The sequence below is a fragment of the Triturus cristatus genome, chromosome 10 (assembly GCF_964204655.1).
Source record: "Triturus cristatus chromosome 10, aTriCri1.1, whole genome shotgun sequence".
Lineage (NCBI taxonomy): Eukaryota > Metazoa > Chordata > Amphibia > Caudata > Salamandridae > Triturus > Triturus cristatus.
In genome coordinates this window covers 137,290,290-137,312,681 of record NC_140593.1, presented here as the reverse complement: position 1 = coordinate 137,312,681, position 22,392 = coordinate 137,290,290, and the positions used below count along the sequence as shown (strand labels likewise).

The 22,392-nt window shown below is 43.6% G+C and overlaps 1 protein-coding gene across 1 annotated transcript in view; it reads right to left on the bottom strand.

The window, feature by feature from the left end:
- The window catches only part of LOC146789040 (collagen alpha-6(VI) chain-like), a 748,331-nt gene that overhangs the window by 164,802 nt on the left and 561,137 nt on the right, over positions 1-22,392 (bottom strand). The window contains exons 24-25 of the mRNA XM_085631021.1: positions 13,766-13,828; positions 1,796-1,858 (exon numbers count right to left, since the gene is read on the bottom strand). Coding sequence (XP_085487147.1) covers positions 1,796-1,858; positions 13,766-13,828 — 126 coding nt within the window. The remainder of the gene's footprint in view (positions 1-1,795; positions 1,859-13,765; positions 13,829-22,392) is intronic.

Below are 22,392 nucleotides of genomic sequence, written 5' to 3'. Positions count from 1 at the left end.
TAGTTGTTTAACCATACAACCCTTTTCATACATAGCTACATACAAACTACTCCTGTAAGGGAGGACATAAGTAGCATTGCCTTTCCAACAACACCAGCTTGTTCCTGTCTCCTGCCTCGGGGAAGCACCACAGGGTCAGGCCTGACTTTCATGCCAGGTCATGGGGCCTGGCCTCTGCCTCCCAGATCCCTTGTCAGTTGCCCTTCGCTTTCTATGTCACTAACGGGCATGTGCAGTGAGCTGACAGGCATTGATGGACATGGCCCATGTGAACACACACAAGGTCCTATCTTTGTGGTGTTTCTAGCAGGTTGTATGGTTATACACCTACCCACATCCTGGAAGCAGCATGGCCACACCCCTTACCTCACACTTTCTACTGTGGAGCATCTGCCTTACTAGCAGAGCTTTTCTACGTGTAAGGAGAACGAGGGGGCAGGAAAATCTGCAAATTGTTATTCTTTCAATCAGGAAGTGAAACAAGAACCAGAGAAATAGACACACAATCATAATCTGTAGTGAGCAGTGGAAGGTAAAATAAACGCTCTCATCAATCCATTTATCCATGTATCCATAAAATGTTTTAATCAAATACAAACAAAAATATTATTGTGATTTTTATCGCATTCTTTGGGTTTAATTGTTCCGCAGAAAACGTAATAATTTTTTTTTAAATATAATTTCTGGCAATACATTCTCAATTTCTTGCATATAACAACTACAAGACTGTTACAAGACTATTTCTCGTGCACATGAGACAAAACCTTTCAAGCAGACGAGGCAGGCTAGAAATTCACAGAAGGAATTCCAAACACATCTGGGTGCAGTGAAGGCCCGTAAGGGGACCTTCCTCTTGTCGTTTCCCCAGTTGGTTTTAGGTTAGACCTTTTACACTGGTTGAATAGGAAGATCTGCGGCTGATTGAACGGCACGTGTGGTTGTGGTCACAGGTAGGATTTCAATCTAATAGAATTGTATTTTGCTGTCCGCTTGGGTGTATTCTTGCAAACATCTCTCAGTAGGTAACCACATAAGGATTAACATTAGTTAGTGGTAGTGGTGGGTTTTTGGAAGTAGCTTTCAAGGAGTCCAGTCGGAGGAGGCAGGAAGTCTACTGGGGCTCTAGCATTGGGGGCGATGGCGGCTAGATATCCATTACTCTGATTTGCGGAGTGGCGGTACCTGCTTCTTACATGATGGCACCATTGGGCATGGGTAGGGTGGCGGTTTCTAGTGTCACCAACAGGTATTGTGGTTTAGTACTCAGTTTCAAGAAGGAAGCAGGGACGGCTGCCAAGCAAATCGTAACAGCTGTTACAACATTAGGGGCAGGCTGTGATGAGCATTAATATGACCCTCTCCATCCCTTATTTGGGAAGGCTGTGAAACCCCTTTAGTATATGTTGTGCCATGTAGGGGCTTCAGAAGCCCAGCCCACACCGCTCCATTACAGTGAATGTGATACTACACTGCCTATTGGGGCATTGATTGATAAGGTGAAAGTTCTTTAATGGTTGTATGTGTTACATCACTTAATCCCACTATTGTTCATGGGGTTTATTTATTTTCACCTATATGTCATACATTTTTGTGATGTAGGGATATACATATGCATAGGTTGGTAATTGTAGACTGCAAACCTAACTCGAGGACAACGGAGTTCTGAAAAGAAGGATGGCCCCCAAATTAATGAAAGACAAGGCCACATGTCACTAGAGTGCGTGGATTCTGCAGCAATATACCCGAAAGCAGGCAATGTAAGCAAACGTATAGTCCACATACATCTGAGTCTTACCTTGCTTCCTCTCGGCCCTGGAGCACCACCAATTCCCCGTGCACCCTTTAGTCCGAACGCACCCTGCAATGGAATAAAAGTGTAAGCTGCAAGCACCCAAAGACGGAAGTCAACATGAAAATTATGTTCTTTATTTAAAGCCTGCCTTAAAAAAAAAAGAGCGGTTCAGTGAACTTAGCGGGAAATAAAAAAAATCATGTTTTTACATTCACTCTTACTTTTGCCTCTAGTTTTGGCCAACTTCAGTACCAGAAGACTGAGTCACACCTACTCACAGCAAAGTCTTTATCAATGGCATTCACTGTATTGAGGCACAAGCAATTCATTGACACTTGCCTCACTGTCTAGACTTCACCCATGCAGTGGAGGGACAAACACAAGAAGAGGAATAACAGGCCACAGAAGCTAACAAATAGGAAGTAAGCAAATGAGAGTGAAAATAAAGCCAACCAATGGTAAGCAATGGGTGGGCTCAAAGTCCACTGTAAGCTAACAGTACCTCTCGCAGCAGGCAATGCAGCTTCTGTCTGGTAGACGAGTCCTAAAAATCATGTTTTTTACATTCACTATGACTTTCTCCTCTAGTTAGAGCTTCTGGCCTATTTCTGAAGTACTAGAAGACAACAGTGACCCCAGACAATTGTAATGTAGTAAAATTAAAGGAATGAACTGGTGAATGGACTTTCAGCGCTCCAAGTGCAATACAATTTTGACAGTTGAGCTCTCCCCATACATTGAAAAAAGGCACTGTATGTACTTCTTTCAGTATTTTGGTATTGCAACTGGGTGGCGCTCTAAGGCTCCTACCTTACCTCGCCTTATGGAAATACCAAACCTCGAATTCGCATTAGCACCCACGGGAAACAGCAAGCCATTTCATTGCGCCTCATTCTGGCTCAAGGATTTCAGTGCCCTTTGAATGTTCTGGCAACAAAGACCAGTTGGCATCAGAAGAGGCGGTAGAGCCTGAAAAGCCACACAGCCTCCCACCACTATTATGCTTGCGTACAGCATCATCTGCATGAGTGACCGAAATAGACGAGCCCATCCAGGATCGAGGCAGTCTTGAGCCAAATGTTGGCTTCTCTTTCCTGTAGGAATAGCCAGGTTAGAGCCAAGTGATCAATCCACAGGCATTAATGTATCCTTCATTTACTGCCTGGAATGTTGTATGTATTTTAAATATTTGCATTGCATGTTTGAGCTGTGAAGCGGTCAGTGACATCTCATGTGTTTCATTGTTGGAATAAAGTCTGATCTTTAGCTTGCACGTGGCATGACTCTACCTTAGTTTGTGACTGGCCCATCTGTAGCGGACATGGCAAATGCAGCAGTTCCCAAAAGGAGAAGCAAGTAGGTTTGTAGACAGGGTGAGGCAGCGTAAGTGCAAATACAGGGCTCCACATTCACTAGAGCTTTTCCCAGTGCCAGCTTTTCCCAGCGGCAGATCCTCCACTAAGGTGGAGGAGGGTTGTCCACTGCTCTTTAAGCAGCGCAAAAAGGAAAAATAAAATGATAATAACACAATCTTATTGTCATTTTATTTCTCCAAACTGAGGCAGTTTTACGGGGTGGGACGGGGCTGGGCAGTCGTCATAGCCAGCAGGGGAAGGAGTGGTTTGTGCACTTAAGTGCGCATGACAGTTTAGCCAGCCGTCTTGGGCCGGCCAAACTGTCATGCACACTTAGCATGTTCTCCACCTGGCTGTTTTGGGTGGAGAACATACTAGACAGGCTCCCATTTCCTGTCTAAGCACAGAAGTAGGCATCTCAGTCCAATCATGACGCTGCTGTCCTGCCTTGGTGCTTTCTGCTAAGCTTGCATGCATCGTGGACAGAAGGACGGAGGAGAGGCAGCAGCCGGCGTTCTGCAGGTAAGTGGTCTTCATTTTTTTCTGAACTCTCCGCCACCCTGCCACTGTTCCCTAGCAGCGGCCACTGACTTTACCATGTTTGATTGTGCCTTACTCCTGGCTAATATGTTGATTACACCTGAAATAAACACGCCTTTTTCGCAAAGCATTTTGTGTGAGTAGTTGTGTCTTACTCAAGGTTTAGATATCTAATGCACACAACAGCTTTCAGGAAAAGACCTATTTACCTCAAACATTTTCATTGGGAATCACTACGTTTTATCCTTGAAACCACCCCGCGGCCGTTGAGGGATGAAGACAGCTTTGAATGTGAGCGTGCTCACTACGCCACTGGAGTCAAGCTATCCTGGCTGATGACGGCTGATAGCCAGAAACCGGTCCTAGGATGTTTGATTCCGGAACAGGGAAGACATGGCTTGGCAGTTCGGGCTGGACTGTTCCCATGAGGCACAGGGTCAAGACTGATTTGCATATGGTCATGTCTGAACTGGGGTGGTGTAGTGGGCAAAAGAACGATGGATTTAACCCAGATCTCTTGACTGGGGGAGAATGTATGCATTGTCAGCATTCCGTCCATCATTTGTTTGTTGTAACGCTTCTCGCCCTAAGTGGGATGGGTATTCCCAGACGTGGGACCCGTGCTCACTACGCCACTGGAGTCAAGCTATCCTGGCTGATGACGGCTGATAGCCAGAAACCGGTCCTAGGATGTTTGATTCCGGTCCAGGGAAGACATGGCTTGGCAGTTCGGGCTGGACTGTTCCCATGAGGCACAGGGTCAAGACTGATTTGCATATGGCCATGTCTGAACTGGGGTGGTGTAGTGGGCAAAAGAACGATGGATTTAACCCAGATCTCTTGACTGGGGGAGAATGTATGCATTGTCAGCATTCCGTCCATCATTTGTTTGTTGTAACGCTTCTCGCCCTAAGTGGGATGGGTATTCCCAGACGTGGGACCCGTGCTCACTACACCACTGGAGTCAAGCTATCCTGGCTGATGACGGCTGATAGCCAGAAACCGGTCCTAGGATGTTTGATTCCGGTCCAGGGAAGACATGGCTTGGCAGTTCGGGCTGGACTGTTCCCATGAGGCACAGGGTCAAGACTGATTTGCATATGGCCATGTCTGAACTGGGGTGGTGTAGTGGGCAAAAGAACGATGGATTTAACCCAGATCTCTTGACTGGGGGAGAATGCATGCATTGTCAGCATTCCGTCCATCATTTGTTTGTTGTAACGCTTCTCGCCCTAAGTGGGATGGGTATTCCCAGACGTGGGACCCGTGCTCACTACGCCACTGGAGTCAAGCTATCCTGGCTGATGACGGCTGATAGCCAGAAACCGGTCCTAGGATGTTTGATTCCGGTCCAGGGAAGACATGGCTGGGCAGTTCGGGCTGGACTGTTCCCATGAGGCACAGGGTCAAGACTGATTTGCATATGGCCATGTCTGAACTGGGGTGGTGTAGTGGGCAAAAGAACGATGGATTTAACCCAGATCTCTTGACTGGGGGAGAATGTATGCATTGTCAGCATTCCGTCCATCATTTGTTTGTTGTAACGCTTCTCGCCCTAAGTGGGATGGGTATTCCCAGACGTGGGACCCGTGCTCACTACGCAACTGGAGTCAAGCTATCCTGGCTGATGACGGCTGATAGCCAGAAACCGGTCCTAGGATGTTTGATTCCGGTCCAGGGAAGACATGGCTTGGCAGTTCGGGCTGGACTGTTCCCATGAGGCACAGGGTCAAGACTGATTTGCATATGGCCATGTCTGAACTGGGGTGGTGTAGTGGGCAAAAGAACGATGGATTTAACCCAGATCTCTTGACTGGGGGAGAATGTATGCATTGTCAGCATTCCGTCCATCATTTGTTTGTTGTAACGCTTCTCGCCCTAAGTGGGATGGGTATTCCCAGACGTGGGACCCGTGCTCACTACGCCACTGGAGTCAAGCTATCCTGGCTGATGATGGCTGATAGCCAGAAAACGGTCCTAGGATGTTTGATTCCGGTCCAGGGAAGACATGGCTTGGCAGTTCGGGCTGGACTGTTCCCATGAGGCACAGGGTCAAGACTGATTTGCATATGGCCATGTCTGAACTGGGGTGGTGTAGTGGGCAAAAGAACGATGGATTTAACCCACATCTCTTGACTGGGGGAGAATGTATGCATTGTCAGCATTCCGTCCATCATTTGTTTGTTGTAACGCTTCTCGCCCTAAGTGGGATGGGTATTCCCAGACGTGGGACCCGTGCTCACTACGCCACTGGAGTCAAGCTATCCTGGCTGATGACGGCTGATAGCCAGAAACCGGTCCTAGGATGTTTGATTCCGGTCCAGGGAAGACATGGCTTGGCAGTTCGGGCTGGACTGTTCCCATGAGGCACAGGGTCAAGACTGATTTGCATATGGCCATGTCTGAACTGGGGTGGTGTAGTGGGCAAAAGAACGATGGATTTAACCCAGATCTCTTGACTGGGGGAGAATGTATGCATTGTCAGCATTCCGTCCATCATTTGTTTGTTGTAACGCTTCCCGCCCTAAGTGGGATGGGTATTCCCAGACGTGGGACCCGTGCTCACTACGCCACTGGAGTCAAGCTATCCTGGCTGATGACGGCTGATAGACAGAAACCGGTCCTAGGATGTTTGATTCCGGTCCAGGGAAGACATGGCTTGGCAGTTCGGGCTGGACTGTTCCCATGAGGCACAGGGTCAAGACTGATTTGCATATGGCCATGTCTGAACTGGGGTGGTGTAGTGGGCAAAAGAACGATGGATTTAACCCAGATCTCTTGACTGGGGGAGAATGTATGCATTGTCAGCATTCCGTCCATCATTTGTTTGTTGTAACGCTTCTCGCCCTAAGTGGGATGGGTATTCCCAGACGTGGGACCCGTGCTCACTACGCCACTGGAGTCAAGCTATCCTGGCTGATGACGGCTGATAGCCAGAAACCGGTCCTAGGATGTTTGATTCCGGTCCAGGGAAGACATGGCTTGGCAGTTCGGGCTGGACTGTTCCCATGAGGCACAGGGTCAAGACTGATTTGCATATGGCCATGTCTGAACTGGGGTGGTGTAGTGGGCAAAAGAACGATGGATTTAACCCAGATCTCTTGACGAGGGGAGAATGTATGCATTGTCAGCATTCCGTCCATCATTTGTTTGTTGTAACGCTTCTCGCCCTAAGTGGGATGGGTATTCCCAGACGTGGGACCCGTGCTCACTACGCCACTGGAGTCAAGCTATCCTGGCTGATGACGGCTGATAGCCAGAAACCGGTCCTAGGATGTTTGATTCCGGTCCAGGGAAGACATGGCTTGGCAGTTCGGGCTGGACTGTTCCCATGAGGCACAGGGTCAAGACTGATTTGCATATGGCCATGTCTGAACTGGGGTGGTGTAGTGGGCAAAAGAACGATGGATTTAACCCAGATCTCTTGACTGGGGGAGAATGTATGTATTGTCAGCATTCCGTCCATCATTTGTTTGTTGTAACTGTTCCCTAGCAGCGGCCACTGACTTTACCATGTTTGATTGTGCCTTACTCCTGGCTAATATGTTGATTACACCTGAAATAAACACGCCTTTTTCGCAAAGCATTTTGTGTGAGTAGTTGTGTCTTACTCAAGGTTTAGATATCTAATGCACACAACAACTTTCAGGAAAAGACCTATTTACCTCAAACATTTTCATTGGGAATCACTACGTTTTATCCTTGAAACCACCCCGCGGCCGTTGAGGGATGAAGACAGCTTTGAATGTGAGCTATCCTCACTGCACACCACACTCACCCTCAGAGGCACGTTGTTGTTGTTTTGGCACTCATCCATGAAGGTGTTCTGTGGAACCTTGCCGACCAATGCCAAATGTGTATTATCTGCTGTTTCCTTTCTGGCATTTGCTCCTGGGAGGCTCTGATGGCAATGAGAGACTACTGCTCTGAGAATGCCTATGTGGTGCATTTGATATTACAGAAGAGGATGCATATCCTTTAAAGATTACCGTTAGTTTTTTTAAAACATGTTTTAAATGATTTGTCAGAAAATTATCACGTTTTAATTAGCAAAATAATTATATATGCATTTTCCATTTGTGAATAAATGTTATTCTTAATTATTATATTTTTCATTACATAATGTAGGAATACACCCTTTCTGCAAGGTCATCCCCAAACTTTTTGACTTCACCCTCCTGTTTTCCAAATCTGTTTTTGTTGGTGTTAGACCCTGGGCACGTTACCACTGCTAACCAGATCTAAAGTGTTTGGACTCTCTCCTTTAAACATAGTGAATTTGGCTTAAACCCAATTGGCATATTTAATTTACTTGTAAGTTCCTAGTATAATGGTACTACCTGTATCCAGGGCCTGTAAATTAAAAGCTACTAGTGGGCCTGCAGCACTTATTCTGCCACCCACTAAAGTAGCCCTTTAAATAGGTACCAGGCCTGGCATTGCAGCCTGTGTGTGTAGTTTTAAACTGGTATTCCAACCTGGCAAGTTAAACCTCTTGCCAGGCCAGACATCCGTTTTTAATACTTATAAGTCACCCCTAGGTTAGGCCCTACACCACCTAGAGGGCAGGGTGCAGTGTATTTAAAAAGTTGGACAAGTACTTTTAAGTTTTACCTGTCCTGGTAGTGAACAACTCTTAAAATTGTTTTTCACTAATGTGAGGCCTACCTCTCCCATAGAATAACATTGGGTTTCCTTATTACATTTCATAAGTGGAAACTTTCAATTAGGAGCAGATAGGAATATTGTGTTTGGTGTCTAAAGATATGTAATTTAAAACCCTCTTTTATGGTAAAATTGGATTTTAAGTTTTAATTCTGAAAATTACACTTTTAGAAAGGTAGCACGTTCTTGTCCTAACCATTTGGTGCCTGCATCCTGTATCCTGTATCACATGACAGGTGTAACTGGCAGTTGGTCTTTGTATATTGCTCCCAGACAGTGAGACAAAGGGAGAGTAAGTGTTGGCAGGATGGGCCATCTCTGAGATGAGTGACTGCCAGCCTCAATGAGGCGAGTGACGCAAAGCCTCGCTGCCCAGCTGCCAGCAGATCAGAAATGAGTTGACGTGAAGCTTCATAAAGCCTCGCTGCACATTTTCACTGGAGTGATGCAGCGCAATGCAACCCGGTGCAGGAACTCGCACTGCGTACCTTGCAGCTCCTCGGAACCGATGCCAGATTGTGTAAAGCCTCACAAGGCGACAACGTGCAGCCCATACACCAGGATATATTTGTTCAGCAGGCATAATCTGGTCCTGTATCTGGCCCATGCTCCTTTGTGGTTGCCCTGAATTTGTGACTTTGACCCGGCCCAGCACGAGAAATGTTTTCATTTAAATCTTTAGAAATTGCATATCTCTGGTTTTACTGATTGGATTCTTGATGTCTTGGTCTTAAATAATTTATGAAATTTTATTCTGATTTTCTAAATTGATGTGGGATTTTTTTATTCCGTTGTGTTTTCACTTTATTACTGTTTGAAGTGCTACATAAATACTTCGCACATTGCCTATAAATTAAGCCTGACTGCTTTTGTGCTAAGCTACCAGAGGGTTAAGCACAGGTTAATTTGGGGTTTGTCTGTGTTTCACCCTGCCAGTGATTGTGGTTGCTACTCGAGTGGGTTTCACCCCCCCCTCAACCAGTAAACCAGTTTCCTACACATAATTATTGAGATTTGTTTACACACATTGTTCTTTATTATTTTATTGACACGAATAATTACTGCTCTATTTTATATTTGCTGAATTACTAGTATTCTGCTTTAATTTATATATCTATATATGTATATGTTGATTCCTTCATCTGCTAAATAAAGAACCATATTTTTAATAAATATACCTTTATGTGGATGTTCATGAATTAATTTAGGTCGGCAATAATATATTTTAAAAATGCTTTAACAGTACATGCAGGTATTTAAATACAGTTATGTGTAATCATTTGATAAACAAATTGTAATTATGTTCACTGAATTATGTATTTCAATTTGTATTTATATATGCCCAAAATTATATAACTATGCAATAATTGAAAGTAACATATCTTGCTACCTTAGATTTCAGGTTCATATCTTTAAATGTGTGTTTTTCATATTCATCATTATTACACATGCTGTTCACAGTGTTTTCTATAGATACCGTCTGTGCACAGGTTCTCATGATAACTTTCTTTTGCACATGTGCTAAACATCTGTAAGTTACTCATTTAAATGATTCCTTTTGGATATACCAAATGCCTGCCATTGGTACTTTATTCATAAGCATCAATAGTACATGTTCACAGTGCAAATCACAAGCAGGGTGAAATGATATTAACACACCATGCATGTAGTAAGGCACATAGTAAGACACATAGGGTGTAATTGGCATTTTATTTCTGTAAGTAGTAGTATTTTACGAATGCATCAGGTGTGGACCTAGGAGCTTGTATTTCCATGAGTAAGGCATGCTTACTCATGATCTGACTCACAAGGCTTTTTTTCTGCAAGTAGTCATTTCACTAGTACGAATTTATAATTTTCCCTTTCGGGGACTTGCCCTACCTCTTTCAGGAGAACATTGCATGCACTTCCAGGCTGGTAAACTACCTGCAAAAAGCATGTAAATACCCCCAAAGATATGCTCTTCCACACCCAACTACCACTTACGTGTGTTAAAATAATGTTTGTGAATTGGGCCAATGATGCTTAATTGTGCTTTATGATCACTCATGAGCTCAATATTCTGTGTCCTTAGAACACACACAGGTATGCTGATCTCTTAAGCATGGACAAACTTGAGTACGCTCAAGTAACTACAAATGTCTGCTAGCAAACCAGCATTGTCCAATCATGTTAAAAAATGTAACATATGATTTTAATTAGCTGTACTCAACATTCACCAGACTCTAGTTTCACAAATATTTAAATATGTTTGGATGAAAAGTTGAACTATAATGTAGAGTTATCCTAGATGACTTTATCTTAGGAACCGCAGAGGAACAGCACAAGTAACATGTCTCCTTGCAGATTACTCATCAGCCATGACTTCCACTTTCCAATCTTGTGGCCAAGAGCCTGGTACGCATCTCAAACGATGGGTTCTCAGTTTTCATAGAAAAGGAGATGTAGACACTCAACACTTCCACGTAACAATCACTTTGTCATGTTATAGGTAGGATGCAGCCCAAGACATGGCCCCTCAACCTTCTGAGAACTTTCATACCCGAGTCTGCAGTTCACGTGTTTACTTTGTTTAACCAGCTCATGGAACTCCCCTGAGAGACAACTGTAAATGCCCTGCCTCACTATTTCTGGTAACATATGTAAGTTTGTGCTACATATATCAATAAATAGCTGCTTTTCTATAAATTGAAGCAATATTTTTGCAATATCTTTGCCCAATACTTGCAGTGGTCTAAAATGTGACAAACAGACTGCCTCATCCACTTCTCCAAATGCTTTTTGCAGTGAGACTTCTAACTCAAAATGGAAGAAAAGATAAACTATTTTATTTCAAAGCATTTTCTTATGTTGATGTAGGAATCTCTTATTATTGCCTTACTTTTCTAGTTCATTATATTTTTGGTTATAGATGGATATGCCCTTTGCAATTTTATCACTGCACCATGTTTCTGACCTTCTTGTGAATATCTATATTTCTTTTGACTACCATCAGCGTCACCCATTTTTCCAGTTTATAATAAGTCTATTGACTACTCCTATTTACCATAATTCTCTCCCTTTCAGAGGGATTAGTAATCTGCCTTTTTCTATCCATCTCAACGTTCTTTTCCACACCTGGTCAACTGCAGATTTCACAAACCTCAAGGAACAGTAGGGGACTTCAAACAGAGTTGCAGAATGACCAGACCAGAGTGTTGGTCTCAGATCATACACAACTACTGCAAGGTCATCTCTGATTAGTGTGCCTAGGGCAGGACCCGATTGCCTGTTGGGCCAACTACTTTTTGAGCAAATGATAGTGCCTTCAAATTTTGTAGGATGACTCTCATTGGTTGAGTGTTTGGATGCAGAGTTAAGACAATGACGCCCCCTATAACTATAAGAGATGTTGTATCAATGCCAAGTATTGCTACCGGTCAAGGCTGCCACACATTTAACATCCAGGAGAAAGAATTAGATAAGAATAAGGAATACTGAGAAGATATATATAAATGTATAAATGAAAAGTTCTTTTAATTTTAGTGGATCCTCATAGTCCATTACTATGATTGTGTAGGTTTTTTTTAATCGCTCTTGCTAGCAGTACATTAACCCCTTCGCCGCGGGGGTAATTCCCCCACGGCGTGGGAGGGGCCGGCGCCGCGGTGCTCGTGACGAGCCCACTTCATCATGAGTCACAGTGGAGCTGTGCTCATGACGAAATGGGCTCGTCACGACCCCGCCCACTAATTAATTCTCCCGCACAGGCGTGGAATCAATCGCGCGTGGGCGGGCCGCGGCCCTTATGACGAGCCCAGCTCGTCATGAGCACAGCTCCACTGTGACCCATGATGAGCTGGGCTCATCATGAGCATGGAAGGGGTTAATAGAAGAATAGATCCTTCACCCCACCTTTCCCTATCAAGCCACCATGCAGTGGCGTAGCAAGGCCAGGTGGTACCCCATGCGGAAAATTTCTTGTCACACCCCCACATTGAAAATATTATTATTTTTCCCCCAAAAAATGTCGGGAGCCCCCCAATTTTTTTTTATTGTAAAAACATTTTTGCCATTTTGTCACCCCCTCAGTAATGAAACCCGGGGCGGCCCGCACCGACCGCACCCCCTTCCTATGCCACTGCCACCATGCACCCAGCCCTATCCTGAGCCCTGTGATTGATTGCAGATCTCTTATTTAACAGCATACAACAAAGTACATTACAGGTATACACAGGGGCTTCCCTCTGGTATCTGAGCATAACCCGCATCTGTCAGGCCTTTAACTCTTTCCAGACCCTAGTTACTGGTGTTTGACTGTGGTGCTGAGAGCTCAGTGGAGAAGTCAGACTGAACTATTTGTATTATTTTAATTTCACTGTCACAGCACCAGGTACCTCCAACACAGATTCCCCTGGTCAGGGGTGTCTACACATCCGCTGTTGATTGTCACTAATGCCGGTTGTAGTGCGGCAACATATTCTTCCCCTGGGTCTGTTCTTCTCCATTTGGGCACAGGCGGATGTGATTTTTGAGAACCAGTGATGAATCTGTAAATTGCATTTTTTCTCATCAAGCAACAAGTGACAGTCTCATGGCCAATCAAGGAAGGTTGGTTCTGAGTCCTTCTCCATTGGATGTTCTCAAAAGAACATCAAATCTTTCTGTGATTAACGGTGCTCCACCACCTGTCTTCCATGAACCTAGTTTCCATCTACTTAATGACACAGTGAGAGATAACATTAACAGCAGCAAAAAAAATCAGATAAGGAAAGATAGAAGAAATACCACAAGGAGCTTTCAATGACAGTGCTGTGCCAGACAGGGAATAGACGTTTTGGGGGCAGAGAATAGAAATTTTGGGATAGAATTAAGTCTAAAAGTTTTCTGAGAACCAACACCGCTGAACCGATATCCTCAGAATAGTCTTCTCGTAAGATATATGTGTACTGGGCAGCACCAATTACAGTTCTGCATGATAAACCTTTTTGTTAGGTTCATTAAAAACAATAAATACAAGTAAAAGAAAATACACTCAAAACTTTGACGCACATCATAACCAAAAGAAACTGAGGCCCCTCCTGTACAAATAAAAACTCAATAAAAGTTCATCGCTGGCCTCAAAACTGAAGAAAATGTAGACACAGGGTGAGTAGCAACAGCCATACAAATGAATACATCCTTTGAGGCGCTCAGTAGCGGGTTTTAAAAATGTAGTAGTTCTGTCACGTACTTGTAACGCAGCGTGCGACACACTACCCAATGGTTCTAGACATCGGGATAGAAACCCAAGCTTGCCGCCCGAGAGCTATAAGACTGCTTCAAAGATGAGATGATGACCCCATATTATGTGGAAAGCTTTTTCGTCACAACAACAATGTAAACACCAGTCCAGTCTTAGCACACACCATGCAGTGCCACGCTGTACACTCACCGGAATGCCCCGTAGGCCTTGGATTCCCTTTGTTCCCGTTTCGCCTCGGACTCCTTTACTGCCCTGGAGTGTGGAAGAAGAAAGAAGCAGAGACATTACTGTGGGGCCGGGGTGGGCGGACTGACAATACCAGAGAGCCAATAGGAAACCAGCAAAGGGGTTCAATCTAAATTATGAAAACAAAAGTTACAAATGCTCATTAGTCAGAGAGAAATATACCGGCGTGACCTGAGAGGACTGTGTGGAGAACACACTCATAACGTGATCGAAATAACACGTGAATCATACGTGACAGGTGGTTTCAGAAAGGATCTGGCAGTAAGAGAACCTGTCTTATGTTATGTTATTTGATGGACAGTATAGCACACCCTATGCAATTAGTGTGGCTTTGTAGCGCTCTCGCCCTTTCCACTTGGTTCTGGGGCTTCTTTCACTGGTGTATGTCAGCTTTCAAGTTATTCATCCATATGAATAATGTGGCAAAAATTCGTTCTAAATTGTAAAAATAATAATAATAATAGTGCAGGGCCCTAAAGTAGTTCTTAGGAGCCCTCGGCGGTACTGCTGAGGGCTGGGTGTCCTGAATACCTGAATACCTGAATACCGAAGGTGCCTAGTTTTCATAATGCCACATGCCTCTTTCCCTATAATTCCTGTCTCTCGCTCTTGCAGATTCTTTCATCCTTGCTTTCTCCCTTGCCATTGTTTTCTGTCTTTCTTTTCCTTCTCTTTCTCTCTCTCTTTCTCTCTCTCTCTCTCTCTCTCTCTGTCTCTCTCTCTCTCTCTCTCTCTCTCTCTCTCTCTCTCGCTCGACCTGGGTCAATGTTTCATGATTGAAAATAAGTCTCATTCCCAAAAATGACGGCTCCCATCACCTGCAGCACTGGCACAAATTAAGAACTGACTGGCAGGTTTTAGCAATTGATTCTGTATCTCTAAGTTAAGTATTGGCACGGTTTTACAGAGTCTGGCAATAGTCTCCGCTTTGTGTTGAAGTTAGTGTGACACATGAGCAGAATTGGATGTGTGTAAGGTGTTAAGTCTCATGATTTCTTGTTTTTGTTATGTGTGCATGTGATGTACGGAAAAAGGTGCTGTTTGGCTACGAGGTGCATAGGTTTCGAAAAGTCAATAGTGCTGCCGGAGTGCCAATTATGGAAAACAAATCAAATATATCTAATTGCCCTACATTTTTGTGACTTCCCATTAACTTAATTATTACTGATTTATTTCTAAATTGACATACCACCTTCCACGGGTTGGGGTCTTGCGCTATTAACTGGTCTCTTTTCGATCTCAGGCCTATATCCAATGATCTTCTCTGTTACAGAAAAATAGGATCAGGGCCTAAACCAACCTGATCTTATGCAGTTGGTTTCCCGCTCCCGCGTTGGTTCTGGTGCGCATACTGCTAGAACAGTGTGGGGAGGATGTAGAGCACGCAGAGGGAATCAGGGACACGCCTGGAGGACCTCAAGGTAGATGGTTGAGTTGGAGATCACCTTTAGAGTGTAAATGGAGTTGAATTTCATGCTGCCTCCCACACAGCCACCAACAGGAAAACTGATTTATGTGCTTTGAAGTGGAGAAGTTGACCCTACTACAGCAATGGATATTCCTCGCCTAGCCCCTGCTTCTAAAATCCTTCTCATTTGTGTGGCTGTGGATAATTTTTAAAAACTTGTACAAGCATGCTTCTGAGAGCTGTGGACACTGCTGACAAGGGAGGTTACCAAGTGCCCCCATCACTGCTCTGAATAGCCCATGCAATGGAGACAGAAACACAATGAATTCTGGCTTGCGTGCACGTTTGCTTCTATGTTTTCAAGAAACTGTCACTGGTGTTTGGCTATGGCTACTTACATGTATGTGGATGTGTTTGGTGGAAAGTAATGGCCAAGTTCCATGCAAAAGAATGCAGCCAAGGTTGGGCCTATGATCACGAAAGTGATGTGTGGTCCTTAGACGCAAAAATGTACGACAATGAACTACGTCCTGGTGCTGCGTGAAAAACACAACTTTTATCTCATAGCCAATGGGATGAAGAGCTAAATAATTCACCTTCGCTCCATTGTACAAAACTATCTTCCTGCCACATTCTGAAAAGTGAGTTTATTTATTTAATGGTCACCACGTGCAAAGAGCACTTCAGAAATTGAGCAACCAAGCAATAGCAGATTAAGGGAGTAGAGGTTATTTGTTCACACAGTTGTGGCTGTTTATATCAGAGGATAGGAGTCTAGCAGGCTATTGATGAGCCTCTGTGGGTCCATGAATTGGCATATGCAAGATCTGGTAAGGGTGCAAAGTATTCATTGTGGAGAATGCATCAGCCTTTTGCTGAACCGTAGGTTTATTTGCATTCTGTTCCATCATTTCTTCACGCGTTGAGGATTCTATCCCATGAGGTTTTCTCAGGCCCTCGCGTGTCGCAGGGTAAAGGCCAACCATATTGTGCCTGTGGTGGGCACTTGTTAGAAACATTGGCAAAGTCAATCGGTCTGGCATTAATGTGCCAACACATGCAAACAGTATTAGTGATTGTGTGTGTTTTCACACACTGTTACTTTAAAGGTGGGTATATTTGCTATATTATGTTATGTTATTGGTTATTTATAGAGTGCACGATCACCGGGTAGGTCTCTTGGCGCTGGGTAATGAAAAGTGAAGTTTCCCTAGTATTTATAAGCCTGTGTAAACAACCACGTCTTTAGCAGTTGCCTAAATTTGGTGTAGACAGATGCCTGCCTCATTTCCAGTGGAAGTGTGTTCCAGAGGCGAGGGGCTGCAACAGAGAATCTACGACCTCCAGTCCTGAGTTTCTTGTTGGTGGGGGTGACCAAGTAGTTAAGGTGACTTGATCGCAGTTCTCTCGTCAGACAATATTTTACAATGCAAGCATTCACAAAGTGCGGGCATCTCAAATGCATCGCCTTGAACACCCTGCAGCGTGCCTTAAATCTGCATCTCTGTGCCACCGGCAGGCAATGGATGTTCCTAGTCACCCACGTGATAGAACCCCCTCTTGGAAGCTGAACTATCAGCCTAGCAGCCTGGTTTTGAGTTAAATGAAGCTTGCGCAGAGGGATTTTGGGAGGTCCAGATAGAGAGAGTTCACGTAATCCAGTCTGGACATGACCAGTGCCAGAATAACTTGGATCAAGGCTTCTCCCGTCAGGAATTTCCTGATCTTTTTTATTCGGCGACGTTGCAGGAAACAAGCCGAGGTCACTGCGCTGCTATGTCAGTTCTTGTTCCTGGAAATGCCGGGCTGTTATCGCGGGATTGTGTGTGCTTTCTTTTCTGGTGCCACTGCTCGTGGTTTAAAATCTACACTAACTAACTTTCTGGCAATCACTACTGCTTCGAGCCCAACAGCCTGTTTAGACTACCACAGTAGTAGTGGTACAGTGCATCTACAAATCTGTTAACATAATGTAATGGCAGCTTGATTCACTGTTCAGCAGCATTAAAGCCATGCCTATATTTACCCACATAACCTAAGCTGGAAGGAAGACATACACCCAAGCGCTAACAGTCCAGCATTTCCAAAAAACACAGAGTCGTCATGCTGTTTGGACTTCAGCTCTATATACTGTCTACTTAAGGCTCCTGCACACTTTCTCTTCACCACCACGACAGCACTAAGAAAAAAGCTTTTAATCTTGAAGGCACCAGTTTGTATAATAACAAGGCCAATGTAGCTTTACATCCTTCCGAAATCAGCAAGTTGGGTAAATAACATAGGTTATTCCACATTATTTACTGGAATTGTAAATGGAACAAGAGTCCATAGCTTAGGTAATTTCAATATTATTTTTCAGCACTTGTAAACTGAACAAGAGCGGAATGAAGTGCCACATAAAATGCAAGTTTATCTTTCAATACATGGGATTCTGCTATCCCTGCATACAACCCGCCTCTAATGTTGTAAACATCAATTTACCCCTATCCTCCAGGGATCTTTCATGTCTGCAATGTTACATGTTACAAGACACAGCAATAAGACATGCTCCTGCCTGTCCAGTCTACCAATGGTACAAGGCTAGAACCAGCCCAAATACATGCAAAAACATGTAAAGGACGGAGAATGAAGGGATGTTAAAATGTACACAGTGTATTCTATGGAAATCAATATATATATTTTGCCCTTTCGCCCTCCTTTCACAATGTACTGACTATGGAAGCCATGTTGATAAAAAAGGCTAAAGGGAAAGACAAAAAGAATTAAAGAAAACATTTTAGTTTTTAAGAACTCAGCAGGGAGTGGGGACATTAAACTGGAGAGCCTGCCACAGCTGCAAGACAGTCACAGAGGCCACCTTAGAAAGGCAGCTCTCTACTAGTAACATTAAAGGAAAACAAAACGTGGAGTTGAATTGAGTTTATGAAAACTATAAATCTACAATATAATTCTTGGCAAGTCTTACTTTCAAAGAAAATATGTTTTTCTTATTTTTCGTGTAACGTTTTGTCTACATCAGATTCTGAGTAGTCATTATGTAAAAATTCACATTGTGTTGATTTTAAAGGGTAAAGCCATCTTTCTAAGATACCTTCTGCTATAGCAAAATAGCTAATTAGGTGCATATTAAAACTAACGCAACTTCAGCATGACAATAAAAGCATATTCTAGGAGGCGCAATGACACACCAAACAGCACAAAGCTATAGTTTAGACAGAAATACTCTTCGTTGTAAGAGTTCAAACCTTCTCTCTGTGTATGTTTAAGTATTGGTAACAACAGGTAACACATAACTCTCTTGTTGGCCAGATCTAAAAAGTCAATATGCGGTAAACGCGGCACCTGCAAGACCACCACATTGTAACATTCAACGTGTTGCAAGTTTACATTTTTTAATGTTACATAATATCCATATGCTGTTTGAGAAGAATAACAGTATAACAATGGATTGATTTTGTGTTACTATTCCGAGGCCAGAAATATCGACCTTCACAATGACTTCATAATAGTGACTAACGCTTTGTTGTAAAGGTTAGTTTAGATAATAGATTTACTGGTATAACTCCACACCTGGTTACCTTGCAATATAGTTTGAGTCCATGCTGTAGAATCGATACGTGTGCAGGTCACTAATGAAAACACAGCACTGTGACTCCCTTCAACATGGATCTCCTGTGCATGCATCTTTAGCATGTCAATAAACTTGCAGCTGTGCATTGAAGCATGGCTGCTTCCTGTCTCTGCCAGGGGTGATATACAAACAGGGCTATCACAGGCTCACCACATCATGATTCGCTTGGTCCACCTCAATCTTTGAGCAGTGGCAGACTCCTCGGATACTGACCTCATGAGTCAGTGCAGCAGTTATCTTTGCATGTCTATTTTATGGAAGCCGTCCTTAGAAAAGCAGTCTGCGGCCCTGCACTGGGCTTTTCTTTCAGAACCCCTCGGCAGCTTCTGGGGGAGTGCAGGCCCCATGGAGAAGTATGAATGTGTGAATGCTGCAGGCGCACACATACAAGGATCTGGCTTATTTGTTGCCACCTCTCCAGGGGAGAGCCGGTAGCACATTCAGTGCTTAATTTGTTAGAACCTAAGTGCCAGGGCCCTTCTCAGGAGACCACTGCAGCTTGCAGCACTCATTCCCCCTGCCAGCGCTGCCAATGACAGCCCTCCTCAAAGTGTGTCATTTCAGACTATTCCAGGCCACCCAAAACTATAGGAATTATGTGATGGGTGGCAGTTATTACTCATTTGTAATACAGACTGAGTTAATAAACAATGCTGTTGCGCTCACCTCAAAATTATACAAACAGCCCCACCATATGGCAGACTGTCATAAGTACCAGTATTGTCAATTAAGTGCCGGTGCCAGCACCGGAAACCACCGGCTCAAATTAGACAGAGTATTATTTATCTTTTCTGTTACCCCTGTGGTCCAGGAGTAGAACCATGATTACAGGAGCAGAACCAGGACACCAGGAGCAGAACCAGGACAACAGGAGCAGAACCAGGATTCCAGGAGCAGAACCAGGATTCCAGGAGCAGAACCAGGATTCCAGGAGCAGAACCAGGATTCCAGGAGCAGAAACTCACTGCAACATTCACTGACCATTTGTGGTGCATGGAATGGAAGGTCCTTGAATATTGAACAATAGGAAGTAGAAGAGTAGAGGAATAAGTAAGTGACGTACAGGAAACACCACAGACATTATGGTTTAGAGAGCACTCACATGGATGGCCATGTTAGCTTGGGAATAACTGGCTGCATTCTCAAACTCTTGGGATATGTCCCCAGGGCGCTGATTGATAAAGTCCTCTCCAGAGGTTTATATTGTTTGACAATAAGAGGGTTGAATAAATCTCTTACTCAAAAAAATTGTAGTGGGTTCGCTACATTGTTTAATTTCACAACATAACTTGCGTAGTCTAGTCAACTTAATTTCCCAGCATGCAGGTTTTTAGATCATTTCATTATCCTGATGCATTTCGGCCAATCGTGGCCTTCCTCAGGGGAATTCCTATAAACAATAGGAATATGCGCTCCTCAGTATGCAGGTATGAGAACGTGATGTGTATTAACACATATCAGTAAAGTGCCATTCCGATATAGAGATGGAGCTAATAAATGTAGTTAATCAAATGTGCTGTATGATTAACGGTTAGCTGATTCAAGAAAAGACCGAACTAAGTGTGCACTTGTAGCGGTGAAGTTACGGTGCCAAAACATGATAATACGTGGTGTTGGTGAACGAAAAACGGGCGAGAGTGTAAAGGCATTTAAACAGTGTAAAGGCATTTATACAGTGCTCTTGCTCTGAGAAGAGAATTAGAACTCTTATCGTGAGTATTATTCTAGGTAAAACGTAGAAGGCTAAGTGCAAGCGAGGTGAAAAACGGGGTGAAAAAGGGAGAAAGAAACCAAACGATTAGAGCTTACTGGTGCCTGCAGTGTAGGTGCTTCAAAACGACATGTAGTCCGATGATTAAATCTCGCGATACTACGTGTGGAAGTTAACTCTAGATTTAACCAAGACGTTGGTAACGTGATCAGTGTCAAAGAGAACAGACTAAGCGAACTAACCCGGAAGTGTGGATGTTAGTGAATGGCATTCAATGTGAAAACTTTATTGATAGACGTGTCTGGTCTAAAGGCTATAGTGGCGTGAAAGGAAAAAAATTCCATTAGTAAGAAATGTAAAGGTTCATAATATTGACCATTTAACAAAAATCATAATAATAATAATAAAATGACAGTAAGGATTTAAAGCAGAATATATGACATCAGTTATTATATCACATGGAATTCAATTAAAGGTAACATTGAAATTCCATCCAATCATTCATGCCATAGGGTTTTAAAGAGTTCAAGTGACGAATCCAATAGTTTTCTCGTTGTCTGATGTAGTTATGATTAATTCTCCCTTCACATCTCTCTATAATTTCAAGAACACAAAATCTAAACTGGCTGATGTGCCCAGCTTCGATGAAATGAGTCGCAACTGTAGACTTGGTTTGTTTCGTTCTTATATTGCTTTTGTGTTCATTAACTCTGACTTTCAGTTTGCTTTCAGTTTGACCCACGTATACTTTGCCATAAGGGCATTTAAGAAGATAAACAATGTTTGAAGAGTCACATGTGGCATTAACTTTAAGATTGATTTTAAATCCTTTCATGGGATGTGTGATATTTGCGCCAGTGAGTACATTGTGACAATTGTTGCAATTCCAGCAGGGAATAGTCCCTTTATAGTTCTTGGGAACATTTGATGATTTCACCAAGGTTGTGTCCACGGGTGTAGGCAAAGATGGGTTCATGGTTGAATATGTAATTGAAGTCTGGTTCTAATTTCAGTATAGACCAGTGTCGTCTGATGATATTTTTATATGCTCTGCTCATGGTGGAATATTTGGAGACTACAGTGGTGCGATTTTGGCTGATCGCTTGGGAATAACAAAATCCTCCACTTCCTGTCACATGTAAAAGCGCAAGTTGGCCATATCTAAAAGCATAAAAATGCCACAACCAACATTAGTTCATGTGTGGGAGTGTTAGGTTCTTGAAACCAAGCAGAGGGCTGGTTTGAGTGATTGGAAATCAATCTGAAAGAAAGGAACTTGCCTTGGGCGTGAGTGTGGCAAGGACAAATGACCGCATTGTTTGCATTTCCCCAACAAACACCTAAGGAAAGGGCTGCACAGCATCCAGGAGATGTGGTCTCTTTAAGAGCACTGGGGCAGTGTTCTTAGTCAGAACACCCCCGCAGCTTTGCTGAAGACACAGACTCCATCTTTCAGGTGTGCAGGCACAGGTAAGACCGGTTGGGCTTTGCGGGGCTTGGTGGGGGAGAAATAGACAGACCGCAGGATAGGTAAAGTTAAATAAAAAATATATAATCCCGGGGAAAAGCCCAAGGATTAGATAGGCTCCCTGGTAATCTGTTAAAACATGATAAAAAGGTCTGGGTCCCATATGTCAATCTAATTAGTAATGCCGTAGCAGCCTGAGCTCCAATACCGGCCACAAGGAAAGGGGCTGAAATTGTCCCTATCCATAAAAAAGGTAGTAAACAGAAACCTGAGAACCATAGGCCAATTAGCCTAATAGACATGCTCCAAAAAATCTACGCATGACAACTTTTAAATAGGCTCAACAAATGGA